The 19,823-nt window shown below is 48.0% G+C and overlaps 1 protein-coding gene across 1 annotated transcript in view; it reads left to right on the top strand.

Annotated features, from left to right (window-relative positions):
- Positions 1–19,823, top strand: part of ALDH7B4 (aldehyde dehydrogenase 7B4) — a 124,190-nt gene that overhangs the window by 81,199 nt on the left and 23,168 nt on the right. The window contains exons 6-12 of the mRNA XM_086791631.1: positions 9,716–9,779; positions 9,863–9,908; positions 10,008–10,188; positions 10,418–10,594; positions 10,705–10,869; positions 11,052–11,192; positions 11,451–11,548. Of these exons, the coding sequence (XP_086647757.1) occupies positions 9,716–9,779; positions 9,863–9,908; positions 10,008–10,188; positions 10,418–10,594; positions 10,705–10,869; positions 11,052–11,192; positions 11,451–11,548 (872 nt within the window). The remainder of the gene's footprint in view (positions 1–9,715; positions 9,780–9,862; positions 9,909–10,007; positions 10,189–10,417; positions 10,595–10,704; positions 10,870–11,051; positions 11,193–11,450; positions 11,549–19,823) is intronic.

Raw genomic sequence — 19,823 nt, 5'->3', positions numbered from 1 at the left:
ACTATATTTAGTAATTTTTGTATCCTAAATGTGGTTGCTAAATTTGAAGGTTTCTATTTTTGGCAGTTGACACCTCACCATAGAAAGTTTTAGAAGAATGGACAAGTGTCCCAACACTTGTCACTTGAGCTCCAAGTGTTCTAGAAGAATGGACAGAGTTTCCAAGTGTCCCTCCACTTGTCCCACTTTTTAACATGTGGGTAGACACTTGTCTTTTTCAGCTTTACTTTCCCTCTTAAGTTTTGAAGGTCTCTTTTCTTATAAATACAGTCCTTTCCCTCTCATTATTACACACAACTCCCTTGCTGAAAATTAGTCCCTACTCACCCCAAAGCACTTGGCGAGAACCCTTACCCCTCCGTCAACGGTTACACATGCCATCTTCCACCCTTCCCCATCCTGTCCATAATTACGACAAGTCTGTAAATGAGTTTTCAGCTCTCTTATAAGTCCAATTTCAGCTTTATTATCTCTCTTTTTCCTCTATCTTTGGATCACGTACAAAGTTACAGCCATTGTACAACTCTACATCAACAAGAAGGCTGATTACTCCCTTCCATTCGGGCTTCTCATCTCACTTATGTATTGTAAGAAAATGCATTTGCAAACTTGCTAGTTTTTGTGTGTTCATTAGGATAGACTTTTGCATGGTGTGTGAGGGTGAAGATTACTTCTTCTTCACTCTCAGGTTGATTGTAACTAAGCTCAATCCTAAGGTACTTGGGCTGGGCAGAAATATATTCCCATTTGGGGGGGAGGGGGGTTGCCCATCTTCAACCCTCAATTTGGCTCCATCATATGTCTCTCAACTTTACTCCCAATATGTGTTGTTATCTCATACACGTGCTGTAATTAATTTCAGCATTGAGTTTATTTGAAGTTAGCTCTTTACTCATCTATTTTATGTGTAAAATAACCATAAAAAATAAGCGGAAATATTAGTTGTTAAGCATCGGGGAACTTACATTCTTACACTTTAGAGGAGTTTTTCACGCAGAGGATGGCTTCAAATACTTTCACCATTCAGAAAGACTCCAAATTTAATGGTTTCAATTATCCCCAGTGGAAGGATGCCATCTTTAATCTTCTGGTGGGTCTTGATCTTTGGCGGCTCATCGATGCTTCTACTCCAAAGCTTGACCCCACAACCAACTTGTCACAGACTATGAGTTCCTTTACTAGCATGGATCTTATCTCCTACAACTTGAACGAGCCATATCTCTTGGAATTTCTCGGTATGGATAAATCTGTTCAAACCTCTAAGGAATTATGGGATGCACTTGGAGCCCGTTTTCAGAGGAACACTTATAGCCACAAGCTTCATTTAAAAGCTCAACTCAATGAGCTGAAGAATACCGAGACGGGTGATGTCATGGCCAAAGTGCAAGAACTCAAGAAGATCCGTCAACAACAAGCCATCTTGGGAGTCCGAATTCCCAATAATGACTGTCATTGAGTTACTGGGCAAACTTCCTTCATCTTATCAATCCTTTAAGGATACCATTGCCTTTCGCCCTGTTATTCCCCCAGTGGATGCAGTGATCAGCATTCTTCAGGACAGGCTAGATCTCATGAAGATCTCTAACTCTTCTCCTACTAAGTGAGCTTTTTCAACCAAAGGGAAGCCCAAGTGGCAACCCAAAGGAGGTAATAAAAACGGCGGCAAATCCAAGGAGTCTGCCTTCAGGCTCCAAGAATAAAGATAAAGGAAAAATCTACGGAGAGGAAATGCCACTACTATGGCAAGGTTGGTCATCTTTGCTCATGCTACATGGCTATCTTTCAGGCCAAACTTTGCCAGTAAATGCTTTAGCTTTCTTTTGTGGAAAAATCCCTGTTCACACCTTGGTTCCGCTCAGTGTGTGAAACACTGGTCAAGACTGGTGAAGGGACCAAATGGTGATAGTTGCTTGTTTTTTTTTCTGGGAAAAAGATCCTTCTTTTAGTTACTGAAAAACAGCCACAAAGGGCTAAATACAACCACGAAGGGCTAGATACAAACTCGCCTCATATATGGGGTGGGAATCACATGATCAAAAAGGGAAGAGACTCTTCTCTTCCGGCTGGCTGCTCTGTGAGGAGAAGGCTATCTCATATGTGGGGGGAGAAAACAATCACACAGGTGGTCTGTAGTGCCAAGGGGCGCCACCACCTCTGTCCGTGAGAAAAGGGCCAGAGAGAGAAGGGGAGAGCAAGATAGGAATAGGGGATTTACACAATACACCACACTGAGCGGGGAACAGGCCCCGCCCCCTCTTCGGGAATTTATTTCAGGAACAATCCACGGGCTTTTCCAAGCCAGGACCAATACAACAAATGAATACAATATCAAACAAAGGTGTCGATGTCGAGATCAGTCTGGGGTTGATGTCGAGGCACAAGATAGTTGATGCCGAGCTCACCACGAAGATGACCCACAAAAAGCTTACACCGGGCTAGTACCGATATCAAAAGAATCCAACTGATGTTCTCAAGTATCCACAAAAAGCTCTTTCTTCCCAATCCAATTCTTTCACTAATAGAGGTGGCGGTTCTTCAAACGGACGCTACCAACAGGTGACAAAAAGTCTAGCAAACAGGAGGCAAAAGCTTTGTTTTTGGAGCGGCGGAGATGTCGACGGCAGGCGGCTCTGGGGCGGCAGAGACGCCGGCGGCGGTGGGCGGCAGGAGGCAGCGGCGTTGGCAAAAATAGCCCCAGCGGTGGTGACATCGGCGGCAGGCGGTTTCGGACGGCAGCAACGGAGACTCTGAGCGGCGGCGGTTCTGGGCGGTGGCAGCGCCGGCGGTAAGCGGCGGCAGTGGCAGAACACCAGCTGAAGGGGGGGTTGATGGGCTGAGCGCCGGTGGTAGTCTTCCAAGGTGGCTATGGAAGTAACACACAAGAAGGTTGATGGTGCTCTTGCTTTTCCCAAGAATTCTTCAATGCTCCACCAAGAGGGTGCTTGGTTCTTTAAATACTTGAGGGGAGGCCTACTTTTACCATGCTTTGCTTTTTGTTTTTACCACTTGGCTTTTGCTTTTATTTTAATAATAATCAAAGTTCTTGGTTCTAACTTCAGGGCTTTGCTTTTTGGCCTTGGAGCTGCTTTTTGAAAAAGCGGCTTATAGCTTTTTGACTCAGTTCAACGAGCTCTTCCCAATGGTGCCCTCAGCTTTTTGGTCAACAAAGTTTGACTTTTGCTTTTTCCTGCTTTTTGACCTAGACGAGTGCTTTTTCCAATTCCAACCTTAGGAACCCTGTTTTCATGTGTCCATCATCCTGTCCATGTGTCCGGGCATGAGTTCTATCATGTGTAAAGAGCATGGAGGACCAAATAGTTACAGAAGCTGTCGCCTCCCAGACCCTCTCACGCGCATCCATCACCCAGTGGGGATAATGGGGCACCTATGAGGAGGGAATGGAAGAAATCAATGGCGATGGCTCTCACATGGGGAGGGTCAGAAACAATAGCTCCATCTTGGCCACGCAGCCTGCGAATACCATCTCTCCTCCTGCGGGGGCCAGCTATCTCGAAGAAGTCTCCTGTGACTCTGTCCCCAGCTTGGGTCCAGAATGAAGCTCTGGCATGGTATTTGTTCTCCACCCTCCTCTCCTCTATGGATCTAATCTCCGTGCGGGCGGCAGCAAGGTGACTCTCAATCCATGGGCTATTTGGGAAACGCTCCTGAAGCCGCTGTAAAGAGGCCAGGCCCATCCAGACAGCCTCATTTTGGCCACCGAGATCTGCAACAGGATAGAGCAGATTTGGACGGGACTGGACTTTACCTCAAGCTCTGTCGCATGCACATTGGATGTTGACCTAGGGGAGATCAACGGTTTCTTGTAGGAGCCAGCCTAGAGTAGATTGGAGGGATTTCGGGAGCAGGAGCGGAGGCCCCTCCTCAGGAGCGGAATCCTAGAACTCACATGCATGTCGTGCCTCTAGGGGTCCTCAAGGGACAGAATAACCGGGCGTGATCTAAAAAAGAAGTGCGTGCCAAAATACCAACCATGCCCCCCCACGGATATAAGCCCACTCATCAACGTAGAACCTATCAAGTCTAGAAAGGTTGGGGCCGGTGCTCCTATCCGATGTCGAGAAGCTGAAGCTCCCAGGGCTACGCCCAAACTTTGGCCGCAGCCCTAACTCTAGCAAGTGCCAAGGGTCCTACCCCTTAGTACCAGTATCAGCTCCTCCTAGAAGGCAGAGTACTCTGCTCTTGAGACTGTGGCCATACCGCCTCCAAGTTTGTCCTTTGTTGCCTCTATCATTGTTGAAATTGCCACCCACGAACCAAAAGTCAGCCTTGAAGCAGGGCCTGCCGAACTGTGCTCCAAAAGAGGGCTTTACTTGCAGCATAGTTGTCGGGTACCAAAAGTTCGATTCGGTACGGTACGTTCAAATACGGTCTCGGAACACACTGCTAAATTTTGAAAATAAAAATACGGTGGGGGTACGGTCCATTTAAAAAATACGGTGGAGGAAGAGGGAGATGATTGAGAGAGTTTAGAGGGGAGAGAGGCTTGAGCCTTGAAGGAGAGCTCAAGGGAGAGGATAGACTTGAGCAATGAGCACTTGTGAGTGAAAAAAAGATCAAAAAACAGCCCCAAAAAATGGTCAGAAAAAAGAAGGGCAAAAAAACGGTCCAATCCTAGTTGATTGTACCTCCATTGTACCGTACGTATCGATCGTACCGAACCGTACCTCCTGGGCAGTGCGCAGGGACGGAAAAGATTGGATTACGGGAGTGTGTGACTTGTCTCAAAACGCGTAGGCTACGCAGTTCGCTACGCTCATCGGTCCCTGCAAACACGAACCGGGTGCCACTGACCTGCAATGGTGTTCGGGGCATAAACATTGAGGAAGTTAACGCTATCCTCTCCAATTAGAATGGTGACCCACTGTGCTCGCCCCGGGACAATGACTCCTGAGCCTGTCACGGCCGGCAGAAGCTGCTCCACTGACTGAGATGCAAGCTCTACTCTATATCCGTGAAGGGCCGAAGGATGGAGACCAAAAAGTATGACTCTTGCTAGTAAAATCTTTCCGCATCGGCGGGTACGACCCTCCAAGAGATGATGCTCCTGGAGGAAAAGAATGTCAATAGGTCTCCCCACTAAGGCTCTCTGAAGCTCTTCTCTGAGGATGCCTTGTCTAAACCGTGTATGTTCCATGAGACTATCCGCATATCAATCTCTGTGTGAGGCCGAACTTGCGGAACTGCCCTCCACTCGAAGAGTCTTGGGCGAGGGTTTAGACGGGGAATAATCACAATCCGTCCTGGGGCGAAGGCGTGCCAAATGGGCACGGATCGTGTCTTCCATGTGACGCCACTCCTTCCGAGCATGAGAATATGCGTACTGCAGACTCCGTCTATTACAATGGAGGTACTTGTAAGAGGGGGGAGAGATACTGCGACAGAAGTACACATGAAGACACAAAGCAGCACCTCCAGGTTGGAGGCAACCATCTCCCCAACGGGCTGAGCCTCCAAGCTCCATCCTAGCCAATGGCCATAGATGGGTGAGTACGTCGGTGATGCGAAGATCATGAAGATGATGAGATAGCTCAACTGCTTGACCCTGGATGGCGGTAGTCACCGACCTTGAGTCCCACTCAGTCCTAGGAGCTGCACTCAAAGGGAATGAGAAGATCATCGCGCCATTCTCTGGCGTAGAGGGTCTGGAGTGGTGGAAGACCACACATATCCAAAGAGGTGCTACTGTCTCCTCGAACATATCTGTCCCTTCCGCCGGAAGACAACGAAAGAAACTATAATCCATCGGAGGAAGGCTCTCGACAAGGAATCGTTCGCGAAATCGGAGGGGCCGGAGGGGACCGCTCAGAGACAAGAGGGGGGCCGTCGCCAACTGGTGGGTGTTGTGATGATAAATGCTCATAATAGTTCTCTGAGCGAATCCTCCTGAGCTCTGCGAACTTGGCGCTCAGCCTTGGAGGTCAGCAAACGGCCCGGGCACGGGCCAACCGTCTACCACTCTCCAGCAGCTATGTCGTCCGCGGCTGGAACCTGGTGCTCTGTTGCCTGAGAATCTGCCGCTCTCTCTACCCCCTAGTGAGAATCTAAATGGGATATGAGGGGGGGGGGGGGGGGGGGGGGACTGTTGGTGGCGGTTTGCTGGACTGACGTCGAGGGCAAGCTTTGGCTAAATGGCCCATCTGCCTGCAAATGAAACATTGGCTTGGAAGGCTTGGATACTCCATTGCTGAAGGATGGGGTCTCCCCGGAGGCATGGAATAGATATAACGTGGGGCACTGAATCCGGTGAGGCGACACAGATGCGGAGGGATGGAATCCCGGCTGCCCGTGCAAGTGCTGAGGCAGCTTGGGGGGGGGGGGTCCATCACTCTCCCAATGGCACCACCAATCACCGGGAGAAGCGGAAGGTATTCCTTCCTAAGGCCTGGAAAGCAAACTGTCATGGGGCCCGACACGCGAGCAAGTGGGTCAAACATAGGGTCGAAGTCGTGCTGCCACCACCCAAAGGAGGTGTGCGCCGTACACAATGCAAGGGGGCTCAGCTGCATGAGTTGGTCAGACGCCTCTGACGAGTCGAACTCCACCTGGTAGTAGCCACGCTCCAAAGGGTGAATGTCTGTGATCTTTGTAGGCGTGCCAATGAGGCTCGCTCGTAAAAGATTCCTGAGTTGTCTGCACACAGGGCGGCTACCAACAATTTTGCAAAGCAAGGTGGAGGCCTCTAGTACTGCAAAACAGTCTTGGCAATCAAGTGAAGGTCTGCCTCGAAAAAAGATAAACAAGCGATGGCGGCCTTGGTCGAGGGTGACAGAGTGGCTGCCATGGAGTCCTCTTGAGGGATAAGACCAGAAAATGCCAAGGCTTATTGAAATTGAAAAAACACCCTGAAGAACCTGAAAAGAACCTATGGGAGGAGGGAGAGGGAGGAGAAAAATGGAAGCAAGGAAAGAAACAAGGAGTGGGGGGGGAGGGGGGTTTGCAAGCGGAAGAGAGAAGGGACGAGAGGAAGGGGGGGTGGATAGCCGCTGGAAGAGGGTGAGGCGTAGAGGAAGGGGGGGTGGGATAGCCGCTGGAGAGGGTGAGGCGAAGCAGAGAGAGGGCAGGGCAGGCGCAACGAGGGGGGGTGGGTGAAAAAAAGGGGGGGAAGGGCAGGGCGGCGGCGAAGATTGGGGGGGGGAGGGGGGAGAGGCGGCGGGCGCTAGGGGCGGAAGAGGCAGAGAGGGAGGGGCGCAGTAAGCCGCCAAGTAGAGGTGGAGAGACCGTCAACTAGAACCCTCACATGTTTTGATCACACCACTAAGGAACAGATAGTTCTTGTTAAGAGCTTTGACCAGCAGGTTGGGATCCACTTGGAGGGGACTGAAGATGTCAACCAATTTCTTAGGAGGATTGAGCTGGCAGCTTTGTACTGATGATGAGCCATCTTGTCACCATGCACTACAGTGCAGAGTGCATGTGACTCATAAGTGCCCCCAAGGTCACTTTTTTGTTTCCCCCTGGGAAATAAATCCTTCTATTAGTTATATGAAAAACCAACCAACTGGCTGAAGTACATGCTCAGAACCCTCAAGAGAGGAAAAAACATTGTGAGGGTAGTCCCCTGCATGGCTGGCCACTCTCAGAGGGAACTATCTCATTGGGGTTGGGGGGGAAGCCAAACCATTGGTACTATTTGAGAGGAAGGGTCCTTGTTGCCAAATGCGTAGAAAGGCCTCTTGACGACTCCGCATGGGGTTCGAATCTCCCTGTAGCTCCCCCCACTAGCCATGGAGGGTATGAATGATATCTGTCCATATGACACGGATGGCGTCCAAAGGGGGAGGGGGCATGCCCTCAATGGTCTCGCTGCTCCCAAGGTCACTTATATAGCAATAATCTGGCTATAATTGGTCCTTGCTTTATTTATAAGATTTCTTGCTTCATTTATAAGCTATTAGTCTTAGGCTATTAGTTATAAGCTCTTAACTAATCTAGATCTCGTCGTACTAGCGCCCTTAGCCCATGTGTGAACCCTCCAGGTCCCCTTGCCCCAGATAAGCCCTAACCCTAATTCAGGTTAGTCCACGTTTTCAAGTCGGGTATCCATTTTCAAGTCATATAACATCATCAAAAGTACCATACAACATGTTCATATTGTGCCCAACTTGTGTCCATGTCCGAGGCACCTTTGGGCTCCTACTCACCTTTGGGCTTCTACAGGGCTATCAAAACTACCCAAATCGGACCATATTCTACCTCTTAATCTTGCCTAAGAGGCGGGTGACTCTGAGATCCATGTCCATGTGGCACTCACAATTGTGATGCACATGGATGCTTGAAGGCATTGAAATGGGTCTCCAAAGGGCTTAACACCATAGGACAGAGGCGATGCCAACAACTCATGCAAGCAAGACACGAAAGAGCCATTGGTTAAGTGGTTAGTGTAACTACACCGGCTAGGTGTGAGCAAATCGTCTCGTAAACAATACGCACATCAACACTTACAATGTAATAGCCACAATGCACAAAACAATTGAAGGATACATCACTGCACAAGATAAACTACAAAAGACAAGCATTGCACAGTATAGAACCAGTAGATGGGGAAAGAGAAGGGATGTGCCAGCCTCAAAAACTGTGTGTGAGAGAGAGAGAAACAGTCGTGTGCGTGTGTGGTGGGCAGGAGGTGGAGGGATCCAACCTCATAGTGCCATGTGGCACTGCCCACCTTAAACTATGGTGGTTAGTGTCCACACACACTTATGAGTGTTTGCTTGGTCAAAAGAGTGCCCACAAGTTGGGTGGCCCATACCTGGGTCCTCTGGGCCTCTTTAATGAATGTGAAAAGTAAAGGTTGTAAAACCTTTGCAATCAAGAACAAAGGTTTATATTAATACTTACCACCTTTTCACATGCCACAAACCATGTCATAATATAGGGCATTCGCACGGTTCACGGGTGGACGTCCTGTGCCCGTGAATTGGACACATCATAGCAAGCCGTCAGACGAAAACAAGTCACGTGAAATCAGTTTCAAGCAAGCAGAGATGCGTGCACATGCATTATGCAATGGATACATCTCCCGTTTCTAGAACTTGTAGATAGAAGGTCTTCCCGCGCACGGAACTTGCTCAGTGGGAAGTCTAAAACTTGGATCCTTGATGGGTTCCATGTCCTTATACTACGGGTGACATGAGGCCTGGCCTCTTGTAGGTGACGCGAGTCGTGGCCTTAGTATGGGTGACACGAAGCTCCCTAGCTTTCCATACCTTGGCATGACATAGGGGAAGACCACTTGGGCAGCGAAATGGTGACAGTTAAGAGTGTGGAATCCATTATCATTGGTGGGTTTTTGGTTGACAAGAAAGTCTTGAAAAAGGAGGCTTGGCTTTGGGGTTTGGGTGGTCTGCGCTTTGGGCATATACCTGCGAGTGGTTTTGCTTGAATTATTATTAACAATATTTTTTTTGGTCAGCCGTATAGCTTAGGGGATAAGGAGGTATTTTCCACATGCCTATAACAACACACATGCAAACATCTTGACAACGTAAAAGGGACTACATCAGCAACATAACTCACCATGCATTTGGAGCTCCGTACTTGAAAAGCAAGTCGTGCAAGGCCAGAGAGACCACTCTATAGTTTGGCATAGGGGAGTGGGGGTTTCTTCACCGAATCATCAGTGCCCTCACACTATTTATTGTTGGATATATTCCTATCTTATGGAGTAAATCATTTAAAAAAGTGTTGTGTGCAGGTGTGGAATCCCCTTGGTATAGTCGGGGTTATTACAGCTTTCAATTTTCCTTGTGCTGTTCTTGGTAAGGGTTTCCTATTCCTACTTGTGTCGGTTAATCTTGGGTTTTGTCAGTTTAGTACTAATCCACCTTTTTTTTGTGACCAGGCTGGAATGCATGCATTGCTCTTGTGTGCGGCAATTGTGTCCTATGGTAGTTACCGCAGAAGCCATCAAAAGAGTGTATTTGTTTGAAGCACCACAGATCAGCGTACATTATTTTCTTACAAATTTTTGGCTTCTCTCTGTCAAGGAAGGGAGCACCAACAACATCCTTGGTAACGATTGCAACAACAAGGCTGATTGTTGATGTGCTTGAAAAGAATAACCTGCCGGGAGCCATTTTTACTACTGTCTGTGGGGGAGCTGAGATCGGGGAAGCTATCTCCAAGGATTCAAGGATCCCTTTGGTTTCTTTTACTGGCAGCACAAAGGTTAATTTTCTGGTTTTTATGTGTTTGTTTTGATCTGGTCACTACCATGGCTTCTTGTCACTTGCTCGGTTGATTCAATTGAAACCACTATGCTAGGGTTCAGAGGGTGGCGTGGCTAGCCTGTATTCGCAGCTTGTTGAAACTTGAAACTCACGATTTTCTATGTAAAGAAGATGTGGAAAAGACTCTGATTTGGAGATAGACTCATCCTGGATGTGGATTCTCTCAGGTTGGTCAGATTGTGCAGAGCATAGTCAGCGCGCGATTCGGAAGGTGCTTGCTCGAACTCAGTGGTAATAACGCTATCATAGTCATGGATGATGCAGATTTGTCTTTGGTGGTTCCCTCCGTATTGTTTGCAGCGGTTGGCACAGCAGGGCAACGATGCACGAGCTGCCGACGCTTGGTATTCTGACGTTGCCTACTATTTGTGTGTGTGTTCATGCTGCTACATTTTCGTGATTTTGGGTGTGTATTGTATGGCAGCTTAACTGCAATTAAGTTTCTGTTTTGTAGTTGGTTCATGAGAAACTATACAGCCAAGTAACTGAAAAGCTCCTTCATGCCTATTCTCAAGTCAAGGTAGGGGATCCTTTGGAAGAAGGCACCTTGATAGGGCCACTCCATACCCCATCCTCGAAGATAAGTTTTGAGCAAGGCATACAAAAGATAAGATCTCAGGTAATTTTGCATTTATTTATATCATCTTTTGATCGCCCGACATGGGAATTTGTGGATGTGTTTTCGGATGAGATGCCTCCCGGGTTGCAGCCCAAGTGGGCTGGGTTGGCGTTTTTGTTTGTTTTGTGACCAAGGGCCTCAAATGAACTCATCTTATGTGATTTGGTATTTTGGGCTCATAGGGCGGCAAAATTTTGACGGGCGGCTCTGTCTTAGAACAAGAAGGGAACTTTGTCCAGCCCACTGTTGTTGAGATCTCTCATGACACCCCGGTTGTCAAAGAAGAACTCTTTGGACCCGTTTTATATGTTTTCAAATTTCAGGTTTGTTTTTGGCATCAAAACTTGCATGCTGCTTGTCCTCCTTTATAAATCAATTTATTCATGTTTTCAAAGGCTTAAAGGAAATTTTGCATTATATATATTTTAATTCTTTTATTTAGGTGGACTGTACATCATCAATTGTAGTATGTTGGGGTTTAAACTTAACCCCTTTTCTTGACAGCGTGGTACGATAGCCAGACTACCCATCTGACTTATAAGTTCTAAGTAGACTGAGATTTGGTCTTGGTGTTGAGGCAGACTCTCGAAGAAGCCATCTTGTTGAACAACTCTGTGCCACAAGGCTTAAGCAGTTCTATCTTCACCCGCAATCCTGAGGCGATCTTCACCTGGATCGGGCAAGCTTTCTCCTTCTCTTTTGTTATTTTCAACTCTTTCATACTTTTGTTTTGAAGTATTTTGAAGTATTGCCGACTGAGTTGTGGTGAAATGAGATATCTCTGATCATAGATGCATATCAAGAGGTTGTCGTGAGGAAGGGCCAGTGTCTTCGGTATGATTATGCTTGTAAGCATAATTGTTTGGGGGTATAGTGCTCTTCTCTGGTTATAGGATCTAACGATATTGCTATCTTTAGATGATAGGCCAAACGAAAGTTCTCGATTCATCTGTGTTTCATGTTTTCAGGTGAAATATATTTGTGGTTGTTTTGTTAGTATCATACTGTCATCATTGATACTTTGTAGTTTCTGTACGTGCAAGCTGTATATATGTACCAGCTATATGAACACAGAAAGTATACATGGAGTTTGATGGCCAGTCATGCCTGTGAATCTTCAGGGATTTGAGTTCTCGCTGATAATCCTGGGAGCATAACAATGCTTGTCAGGACTGCATTGAAGTACCCTTGTGTCAAGACATGTCATGGTATACAAGAGGGAGATCTTATCTTGGAGTCACTATTGGCAGAGCTTTTTCCCTTTTTGAATGTGCTCAAGTCATGGTGACATTGCTTCTTGGGCAAGAACACTTTTCCATTGTATAGAAATCAATCCAGCTTGCGACGGAAGACCCCATATCATGTAATTGTGATGTTAACGTTTGATAGCATCACAGTTAGACTAAGCCTACACAAATGCAAAAGGCTTTTTGTTGATGAACAACTGACTTGTGTGATTTCTCCTTAGTGGCTTTAAGAATGTTATCGATACAGGAAAGTATCAAGGTAGTTCTGTTGTTTGAGGGTCTATGTGGGTGCCTTTGTTTAGGCATGTTAATACAGCTTCAGCTCATTTAGAGAAAGAAAGAATTTAATATTAATGTCCATGAAAGGCCCCGAGGGTCTATGAGACCATAAGTGATACAATGGTACCATGGATATACCCAGCCATGGAAAACTGAAAGAAACGTTGAGAGAAAGAAAGAAAGATATATTAAGTGTCTACTAAAGACCCAATGGGCCTATGAGACCAAAGTGGTACAATAATGTCCATGGCATATCTCATCATGGAATGGAAAATAAAACAGAATGAAAACATGAATATAGCTATCTCATTGGGGTGATACAAAACTGTCCATGGAAACTCGTCATGGAATACTAAGAACATAAAAACATGGGAGCAACATCAGCTCCGAGTAGATGGTATACCACTCTCCAAATGTCAAGCATGGGGTTGACGAGTATGGCCGAGAGGTCTCCCTCAGCTATGTCACGTGGAAACGTAGCTCGATTGCGGTGGAGCATGTCCTGGATCTGGAGCTGATGAGGTGATCGTGGCCGACGGGGGGGTCGAGGGCGTCGGGCACGCTGGAGTGCAGAGGCTCGGTCCGAGGTAACTCCTCTCTGGCGGGGTAGGTCTAGAGCAGCTCGTGGAGGGTCCACAAGATCCACTATGTCGGTGTCCTCCACCTCCTGGGTCCGGAAGAAACTGGTGATGGTTGGCTGTTGAGGGAGGGGGTGGGGTGGCTGGGGCCTGTGTCTCAAGAAGGTGTCCCTGTGTCTGCGGAGCTCAAGCAGGAAGAGGCCCAGGCAACCCTGGTCCTGGAAGTCAATGATCCTGGAGAGTGGACCGAATCCCTCACAAAATAGACAGTGAAACCTCCCGCGGATCTCATAGTATACTGGGCAGCGGCATATGTAATGCTCCTCCGTCTCAACCTCTGTGTGGCATATGTTAAAATATTGCATCTTTCTTTTATGTTGTCGTGGAGCTGTCGGCCTGTTTTCCTACAGCCGACTGCTTCATGTACAAGTATATAAGAGGTGCTCCCTTTATTCATTCAACATATCATTCCTTGCCCTATTTGCTGGCTCTTGTACTCTGTAACCTCAAGCTAATAAAGCTCAGTTCTTGCTTGCAATCTTTCTCTCTCTCATGTTCATTGCTTCCGCTTGTGCACATTTTTTCATGGTATCATTCGCCTAGGCTCTGGCTGCTGCACAATCTGTTTCTCTCCGTTTTCTGCTTCCCTAGATTCTCCAGGCTGTAGATCCTTCAAACAGTGGCTGCGTTTCTCCTTTCTTAGCTGCGTTTTCTGCTCTACAACCTCTCCAACTGCTGTCGGCCAGCCCCCAGGCTGCGTTTTCTTCTACAGAGGCAAGTGGAGGAGGTCTAGCTGCAGATTCAGCAAGTGCATCAGACAAGTGGCACATTAGCTCCTCTCCCTCCAAGATTCCCTCCCTCTTCCGGTAGGAGGTTCCCGATGGTGTGTTTTTTGGGTTTCTTTTGCTGCTGTGTCCAGCCTGCATCTTCAGAGGGGGCTATTAGTCCCTAGTTGGATCCTATGGAAAGGTGCTTGAGAGAGCACGTGGATTGCTTAGCTTCAGAGGTTGTTTGAGACATAGCTTCTTTGAGGCAGACATGGGTCCACCCTGCACGAACAAGGAGGACAAGCTCAATGGTACAAACTATGATCACTGGAAGCTACAGATGAAGGTCTAGTTCACACACAAGGGTCTCTGGGAGATTGTTCAGGGCCACGAACGAAAGCCCGAACGCCCTACCAGCTCTAGGAAGTGGACTCAGGACCAGGAGGATGCCTCACTCTGCACTTGTACGAGCCATCTCACCAGAGGTCTCCCCCGCCGTTGGATTGTGCTGCCTCTGTTTGGAGAAAGCTGACAGACCTATATGCACGGGACTCTACAATGCGGTCTGTCAACCTATTGGGTCAGCTCTTTTCTCTGGAGTTTACAGCAGGGACTTCCATGCAGTCATTTGTGATGAAGGTTAAGGTAATTGATGACCAATTAGTGGCAATGGGTACTGCCCTGACCTCTTCTCAGTTAGCTGCTCTCCTCCTCATCAGGCTTCCTGCAGATTATGACATGGTTTCCCGAGCTTTGCAAGTTCAGATCACAACACGTTCCCTCGAGTTTGATGATTTGTGTACTCTCCTCTTGGAAGAGGAATCCATCCTAGTTTCTTAGGGGAAATTGAAAGTTTCATTGTCTATTGGACCTGATCAGGTACTCTTGACGATGCAGAAGAAAGTTCGGAGTCGGTGTTACAAGTGTGGGAAGAAAGGCCACCTGTCAAAGGATTGTCAGTCAAAGGACAAAGGCAAATCCAAGGACAAGGGCAAGTCTTCCAAGAAGGGCAAAGACAAGTCACATGACACTAACACTGACTCGTCTAGTGACAACCCCAGCTCTCCCAAGGCCTTACAGTCTGGAGAGAATATGACTGGTGTCCTGCTCTGATCCTAAGGGCATCCCCCCGCGTGCTGTCTTCCAGAAACGGTTTGTGGGCGGGAGAGGGGGCTTTCAAAAGCTCTCTTATATTAAATCTGGAGCATGGGACCCGTGTGTTTGAGTAACTAGTATAAAGACAGGTAAGTTCACTTGATGGTCCGGATGAGTTCCAGGATCAACCAAGTTTCCTTCATGGTTCGGATGAGTTCCATAACTATTGGTTAGCAGAGACTATGGACAGAATGTGTTCCATGTTCATTTGTTCGAGGTTATTGGATGTGATGTGTTCACAGTTCTACTTTGAGTTTGGAGCCAAGCAGATTTTCTTTTGCTCTCTATAGTGGCATTATGTTCTCTGAAGACAACAAGCTAACATGTGCATTTTCCGAGGTGTACTCAGTACTAGCCATGCTAAGGTGTCCATGGTCGCACCTTCGTCTCATTAGTTTTCTTCTGACTTTTTTGCACACTTCAAGATGCAGAGGGGGTGTTAAAATATTGCATCTTTCTTTTATGCTGTCGTGGAGCTGTTGGCTTGTTTTCCTACAGCCGACTACTTCATGTACAAGTATATAAGAGGTGCTCCCTTTATTCATTCAACATATCATTCCTTGCCCTATTTGCTAGCTCTTGTACTCTGTAACCTCAAGCTAATAAAGCTCAGTTCTTGCTTGCAATCTCTCTCTCTTCGCTGCCCGCCTGCGCCCCCCCCCCCCCCCCCCCCCCCCCCCCCCCCCGCTGTTTCGCCTGTCTATCTTCGTGCCTCCCTTTCCTTCTCTCTCTCTCTTCGCTGCCCGCCTGCGCCCCCCCCCCCCCCCCCCCTCGCTGTTTCGTCTGTCTATCTTCGTGCCTCCCTTTCCCCACCCACCCTTCCTCAGGCCCCCAAGGCAGCAACATAACTCTCTTCTCCTCTCTTCCCCCCCCCCCTCTTGCTGCTGTTTTGCTCCTGTGTCATGGATTAATTAATTAATTAATTTTCAGTCCATTGGCTGTGGGAATCTGCAAAAAAGTCATGACCAAGACCGGGTTTAAAGAGGAGCTCGTGAAGATGGAGGACAAGCTCGGCACAACTATCAAGGAAACCAAGAAGATGGTCGACTCTTCCGTCACCGCAATCATAAACCGCCTCTCTAAACTCGAGAAGGGATTTGACAAAATCCAAGAGCTCGAAGAGAGATCTTCCAAGCAAGAGGCTGAGATTTCAGCTTTAAAGGAGGAACTAGCGGAGGCCAAATTGCATGCTAAGAGTCAAGCGGCTGAAATCTCAGCCCTCAAAAAGGAGTTGGCAGCCACTTCAAAAAGCAATCTTGAGGATGGAAAATTTCAGCCCTCCTTTCTTGAAGAGCTGAATACCATCAAGGAGCAAATGAGGATCATTCGAGAGGCGGAGGAGCAACATAAAGAGAAGACATCTTCATGGGTGGAGGTGATCACAAAGACACAAAAGAAGATGGACGAGGCGGAGAAATGGATCGAGGTCGCCAAGAAAGGGAAAGGTAAAGAATCGCCACCCATCCCCACTCCCACCATCATCAACATGACCCTTGAAGAGGAGCAAAGGAGGAAGACCCGGGCCTTACATGTACGAGTGTCCGGTCTAAAAGACCGTGATGATGCGGAAGGGGAAACCAAGGACCTCTTCTCTATGATGGGCATTGAAGCCACGCACACAAAGGCGAGTGGGAAAGAAGAGAGAAGGTAGTGGTGGCGAATCTTCTAAGGAGAGAGCACTTATCATTCGTTTCCCCTCCGTGGAAGCGACGAAGGACTTCTTGAAGAGACGTCCTACACTCAAGAAGACGGGAATATTCCTTGGAGATGACCTCACACTCTCGCAACTTGCCCACATGAAAGAAGTTATGCCAGAGATAAGGGCAGCCCGAGAGAAAGGGAAAGTGGCCTTCTATAGAGATGGTAGAGTGGTGATTATGGAGAGGCGCTCTTCATGACGGCACGAGACCTATGGGACTACACTCAAAGTTGCTACTTGGAATTGTAATGGATCTCTATGTCTTGATGTAGGGGCTTTTGAGGATAGTTTCACTGGGAGGGACATCATCTTCTACTGTGAGACGCATCAGGCTCTTGGACAGTCCATGCCACATGTTAGTGGATACCGATGGGAGACAGCTTGTAGACAGGAGACTCGTTCAGAGCATAGAGGACGGGGCTCAGGAGGAGTGGCAGTATTGTTTAGAGAGGAGCTACAGCCACTGATACATATAGTCCGCAGAGATGAGGAGGCTAGGTACATGTGGGTTAGACTGAGGGCAGAGACGGGCAGATATCTCTACATTGCTATATGCTATTTTGCTCCTAGTACATCAGTGTATGCATCACCTAGCGGGCAGTCTCCCTTTTCTATTTTGGATGATGACATTTGGGAGTTCTCCAGGGATGGTGACATCATTCTCCTGGGGGACTTCAATGCCAGGACCGCCCATAACCAGACAGTATTTTATGATACCTCAGAGGAGATGTTGAGGGAGCTTGATGTTAGGGATATGGGCCTATCTAGACTCTCACAGGATGAGAACATACAGTGTATGGGCGGTATTTGATAGACATGGGGACTGCACATGGATTGGCCATCCTGAATGGCCTACAGAGATTCCCGACATCGGGCGGTTTCACTTGCTTTCCACATAGGCATGGTGCTAGTACAGTGGACTATGTTATGGCTCAGCCCAGTCTCATTCCCTCTTTTCAGGATTTTATGGTAGGCACTAGGCCGGTTGGAATAGCAGTGGATCATGCTATCTTGTCCTTCACTCTCACATTTCAGTTCAGCACCGCTCCATTGGGACAGGTCTCCACACACACTCGTTATACCTTTACGAGGGAGACTGACACCGTGTACACGGATGAGATATACAGACGCTTATGTGCCGAGGAGCCGAGACGGCCATTAGATGAGCTCACTCAGATATTGATAGATACGCTTCATGCTGCAGCATCAGAGGCATATCCCCATAGTCAGCCTACACGGAGACGATCTGGGAACATGCCCCAGAACAGTTGGTATGATGAGGAGTGCAGAGAGATGAGGATCAGATTACAGAGAGAGGTGCTCATGGGTGTTACCACTCACAGACAGTCACGGATTACCTTCCGGCACCTAGTGCGACGGAAGAAGAGGGCTTATCTTGCTCAGTTAGAGAGGGATTTGTATCAACTATTTATGAGTCAGGACTCGGGCGAGGCATGGAGACTATTCCATGAGCATTCACCATCACCAGCCATTACCTCCACAGAGATTTGGGGTGAGTATGCAGCATCCCTGTACACAGCAGCAGGACAGCCGCCCCTGCCAGACCCATCGGAGCCATGCCCAGAGGAAAGCTATTGACAGGATGAGGACTGGGAGAGCATATGATCATGATGGTTTGGTAGCAGAGCACTTTATTCATGCCAGAGATATGCTTGCAGAGCTTATTGCTATGATGTTTAACCGAGCTATGTGTGAGGGTTTTCCTGAGACTTGGAATATGTCCACGATTGTGCCTATCTTCAAGTCAGGGGATCCCATGCTTCCTGGGAATTATCGTACCATCATGATTGGTCACACATTGGCTAGATTATATGCATCTATTCTTGAGCAGGAGTTGAGTAGATGGGCAGAGAGAGAGGGCATACGTGCATCAGGGCAGGCAGGGTTCAGGAGAGGTTTCTCCACTCTTGACCATATCTTGACACTCAGAGCTATTATTGAGGAGGGCAGATTATATGGCAGGAGGATTTATTGTTGCTTTGTGGATTTCCGCAAAGCTTTTGACACAGTACCGAGAGCCAGACTGATGCGCAGACTACAGGAGATGGGAGTGTCCACAGAGCTGATTTGGGGAATCATGGCTTTATACAGGACAGTTGTGGGACAGGTACGTACTACTCAGGGTATATCTGAGATGGTTCACTCCACTATTGGGGTGAAACAGGGCTGCCCCCTTTCTCCCACCTTATTTGGGATGTACGTGGATGAGGTTTCGGACTATGTAGAGCGGGAGGGTGACAGAGGAGCACAGCTAGCAGGGACATGGATTCCGCTGTTATTGTGTGCTGATGATATTGTGCTGATCTCAGATTCTCCAGAGGGGATGCAGCGTCATTTGGATGCATTGCACACATTTGCACAGGACAGTGGATTGTCTGTTAACCTTGGTAAAACCAAGGTGATGGTGTTTAACACCACAATACAGTGGGTTAGGAGGTCAGTACCCACCTTTACATATGGTCAGGAGACGGTGGAGTATACAGATGCATATACTTACCTTGGTGTGGTTTTCAGTGGCCCACTATTTTCCTTGAGGAGAGCAGCGGAGACCAGATTGACCAGAGCTTATGCAGCATTGGGGAGACTAGAGAGGATGTGTTCGCAGGTTCAGTTTCAGGAACCTCGAACAAAGCTCTGGCTCTTTGACACTTTGGTCACTTCAGCCATGCTGTATGGAGTGGAGATATGGGGACCCTCAGTGGATCACCACAGCCGAGCTGGTAGCACTGATGGATGGAGACATATGGAGAGGCCCTTGGTTTCTATGATTTCCCGGATGATTAGGGCCAAGACCTCCGTACCACATGATATTATCCGTGCAGAGATGGCTGCCCCCCCATTGGTGGTAGAGGCACTCACTCGATCAGTCTCCTTTATACATAGCACTTGGGCTCTCCCTAGAGACAGATATGCTCGCTTAGCCCTGGAGTCTTCACGACTGTTGGCATCACAGGGAGACGGATCATGTTGGTATGCACAGATGACAGCTTGGTTCCAGTTGCATGGCTTTAGTATGGAAAGGCTACCTCCATTTCAGTACTCCCTGGATGCACCCTCCCTCTCTCTCACGCGGGCAGAGATTACCAGACTTATGAGGCAGGACTTGATTCAGCTGGACACTAGGAGGACATGGATACAGCCGACACAGGAACTTGGTACGAAGATGGCTTTCTATAGAGATCATCTCCTCCAGCTCACGCAGGATGGG

Source organism: Cibotium barometz, chromosome 57, assembly GCF_041138505.1.
Source record: "Cibotium barometz isolate CiBa-2024 chromosome 57, ASM4113850v1, whole genome shotgun sequence".
Classification (NCBI taxonomy): Eukaryota; Viridiplantae; Streptophyta; class Polypodiopsida; order Cyatheales; family Cibotiaceae; genus Cibotium; species Cibotium barometz.
The sequence above is the reverse complement of the archived record's forward strand: the minus strand, read 5'-3'. Positions and strand labels throughout refer to the sequence as shown.